The sequence below is a fragment of the Orycteropus afer genome, unplaced genomic scaffold (assembly GCF_000298275.1).
Source record: "Orycteropus afer afer isolate SDZICR_OR568_19922 unplaced genomic scaffold, OryAfe1.0 scaffold00074, whole genome shotgun sequence".
Lineage (NCBI taxonomy): Eukaryota > Metazoa > Chordata > Mammalia > Tubulidentata > Orycteropodidae > Orycteropus > Orycteropus afer.
Genome location: NW_006921661.1, coordinates 3,605,305 through 3,607,882, shown reverse-complemented (window position 1 = coordinate 3,607,882; position 2,578 = coordinate 3,605,305). Strand labels below are relative to the sequence as shown.

The 2,578-nt window shown below is 38.9% G+C and overlaps 1 protein-coding gene across 1 annotated transcript in view; it reads right to left on the bottom strand.

The window, feature by feature from the left end:
- Positions 1-2,578, bottom strand: part of GDPD4 (glycerophosphodiester phosphodiesterase domain containing 4) — a 114,673-nt gene that overhangs the window by 10,038 nt on the left and 102,057 nt on the right. Inside the window, exon 13 of the mRNA XM_007941027.1 lies at positions 1,899-2,046. Coding sequence (XP_007939218.1) covers positions 1,899-2,046 — 148 coding nt within the window. The remainder of the gene's footprint in view (positions 1-1,898; positions 2,047-2,578) is intronic.

The following is a 2,578-nucleotide window of genomic DNA, read 5'->3' as shown; positions in this document are numbered from 1 at the left end:
ATGTTTGCTGCATCATTCAATATTTTGCCCATAGAATCTTTCAATATTGCAACTTGAGGCTTGAATTTTTTCTTCAGTTCTTTCAGCTTGAGGATTGCTAAGTATGTTCTTCCCTTTTGGTCTTCTGACTCCAGGTTTCTACACATTTCATTATAATAACTGACTTTGTCTTCCTGAGCTGCCCTTTGAGATCTTCTGTTCAATTCTTTTATCTTGTCATTTCTTCCATTTGCTTTAGCTACTCTCCATTCAAGAGCAAGTTTCAGAGTTTCTTCTGACATCCATTTTGGTCTTTTCTTCCTTTCCTGTCTTTTTAGGGACCTTTTGCTTTCTTCATGTATGGATGTTCTTAATGTCATCCCACAATTCATCTGGTTTTGGTCATTGGTGTTTGATGAATCAAATCTGTTCTTTAGATGGTCTCTAAATTCAGGTGGGATATAATCAAAGTCTTAGTTTGGCTCTTGTGGCCTTGTTTTAATTGTCTTCAGCTTCATCTTGAACTTGCATGTAAGCAGTTGATTGTTCCACAGTCAGCTCCTGGCTGAAGATAGTGAGCTTCTCCATCTTCTCTTTCTACAGATGTAACTGATCTGATTCCTGTGTACTTCATCTGATGAAGTCCACATGTATAACAGCCATTTATGTTGTTGAAAAAAGGTATTTGCAATGAATAATTAGTTGGTCTTACAAAATTCTACCATGCGATCTCTGATGTTATTTCTATCACCAAGGTCGTATTTTCCAACTACTGGTGATTCTTCTTTGTTTCCAACTTTTGCATTCCAATCACCAGTAATAATCAGCACATCTTGATTGCATGTTTGGTCAATTTTAGACTGCAGAAGTTGGTCAAAATCTTCAATTTCCTTGTCTTTGGCTTTGGTGGTTGTTGCATAAATTTAAATAATAGTAGTGTCTACTGGTCTTCCTTATAGGTGTATCTATCCTATCACTGACAGCATTGTACTTCAAGATAGATCTTGAAACATCGCTTGTGATGATGAATGCCATGCCACTCCTCTTCAATTTGTCATTCTCAGCATAGATCATATGGTTGTCTGATTCAAAATGGGCAAAACCAGTCCATTTCAACTCACTAACACCTAGGATATTGGTCTTTGTGTGTTGTGTTTCATTTTTGACAACTTCCATTTTTTCCTAGGTTCATATTTCGTGCATTCCATGTTATGATTATTAATGGATGTTTGTATGGAATATTTTGAGTCATGCCACATCAGCAAATGAGGTCCTGAAAGCTTTACTCCATCAGTGTTATTAAGGCTGACTACTTTGAGGAGGCAGCTCTTCCCCACTCGTATTCTGAGTGCCTTCTGACCTGAGGGGTTCATCTTCCAGCACTATTTCAGACAATGTTTTAGGGCTATTCATAATTTTTTCCCATTAACATATCAGTGTTTCACTGCTATTTATAAGGTTTTCACTGGCCAATTCTTTGAGAAAATAGCCCCTTCCCTCTTCTGAGTCTGTGCTAGTCTGGAAGCTTCACTGAAAACTGTCCACCATGGGTGACCCTGCTGGTATTTGAAATACTGGTGGAATAGCCTCCAGCCTCAATGGAACACACAAGCCACCACAGTGCAACAAACTGATGAATGAGTGGTGGACCTAACTGGGAGAGTTATATTACATAATGCATCTAAAACACATTTAAGGATTCAATAAGTGACAATAATTATAACAATGCTAATTAAATCACAGAAGGATCTAGGTGATAGAAGGCAAACTAGTACAACTCTAACACCAAAGAAATCTCTACTCTTCACTAGCTCCCTGGTAGACTACACACACAGCGGGCAATGTAGGGAAGGCAAGATGGGAGGACATAGAACTATATTGTAACAGACTTGGAAGAACAATATGGACAACCAGCTCACCATGAAGAAGTGAGGGTGATCAATCTGACTCAGGAGCTCAATGTTGTCTGTGGTTACTGAATGAATTCTGGAGCACCAGGCGAGTGAGAACAGCCAAGGCTTATTGACAATATATAAGTTGATGGTGATGTTAGCTGCTTTATAGTCTCTGGAAAAAAAACAGAACCAACACAGGATTTAGATTTAGTTTCACTCTCATCATATAAAAAAGGAAAAGCAACCATGTTAATGAAAGGCTAGTCTCTAAATCACCAGAAAAAATGGGTCCTGGGATGATACATGATGGGATATGACAGAACAGGCTCACATTGCAATGGGATAAAGGATTGAATATGGTGCTTCTACTCCCTTAGCAGCACTAAGCAACAGTGTGCTGGTAAACTGGATCTCCTAAAGAAAAGAAAAGAAAAAGAGCAAGAGAAAAAAAAAGTTCAATTTGTAGCATTTGCCAATGTCCATGGTGTAAATACTGCTATGATGGCCCATTTCAAGCTACCACTGGTAAAACCAGTTGCAAAACTCTTGAATATTTAGAGGTCCCACAAGATGGTGGACTAGGCAGAAGGACTGCACAGACCCTCTTCAACAAAGAAAAGGAAAACCAATTAACACAGACACAGAAGATAATCCTGGACCCCTGAGCCTTGAAGGGAAGGATACAGCAGTGGACTAATCCCCAA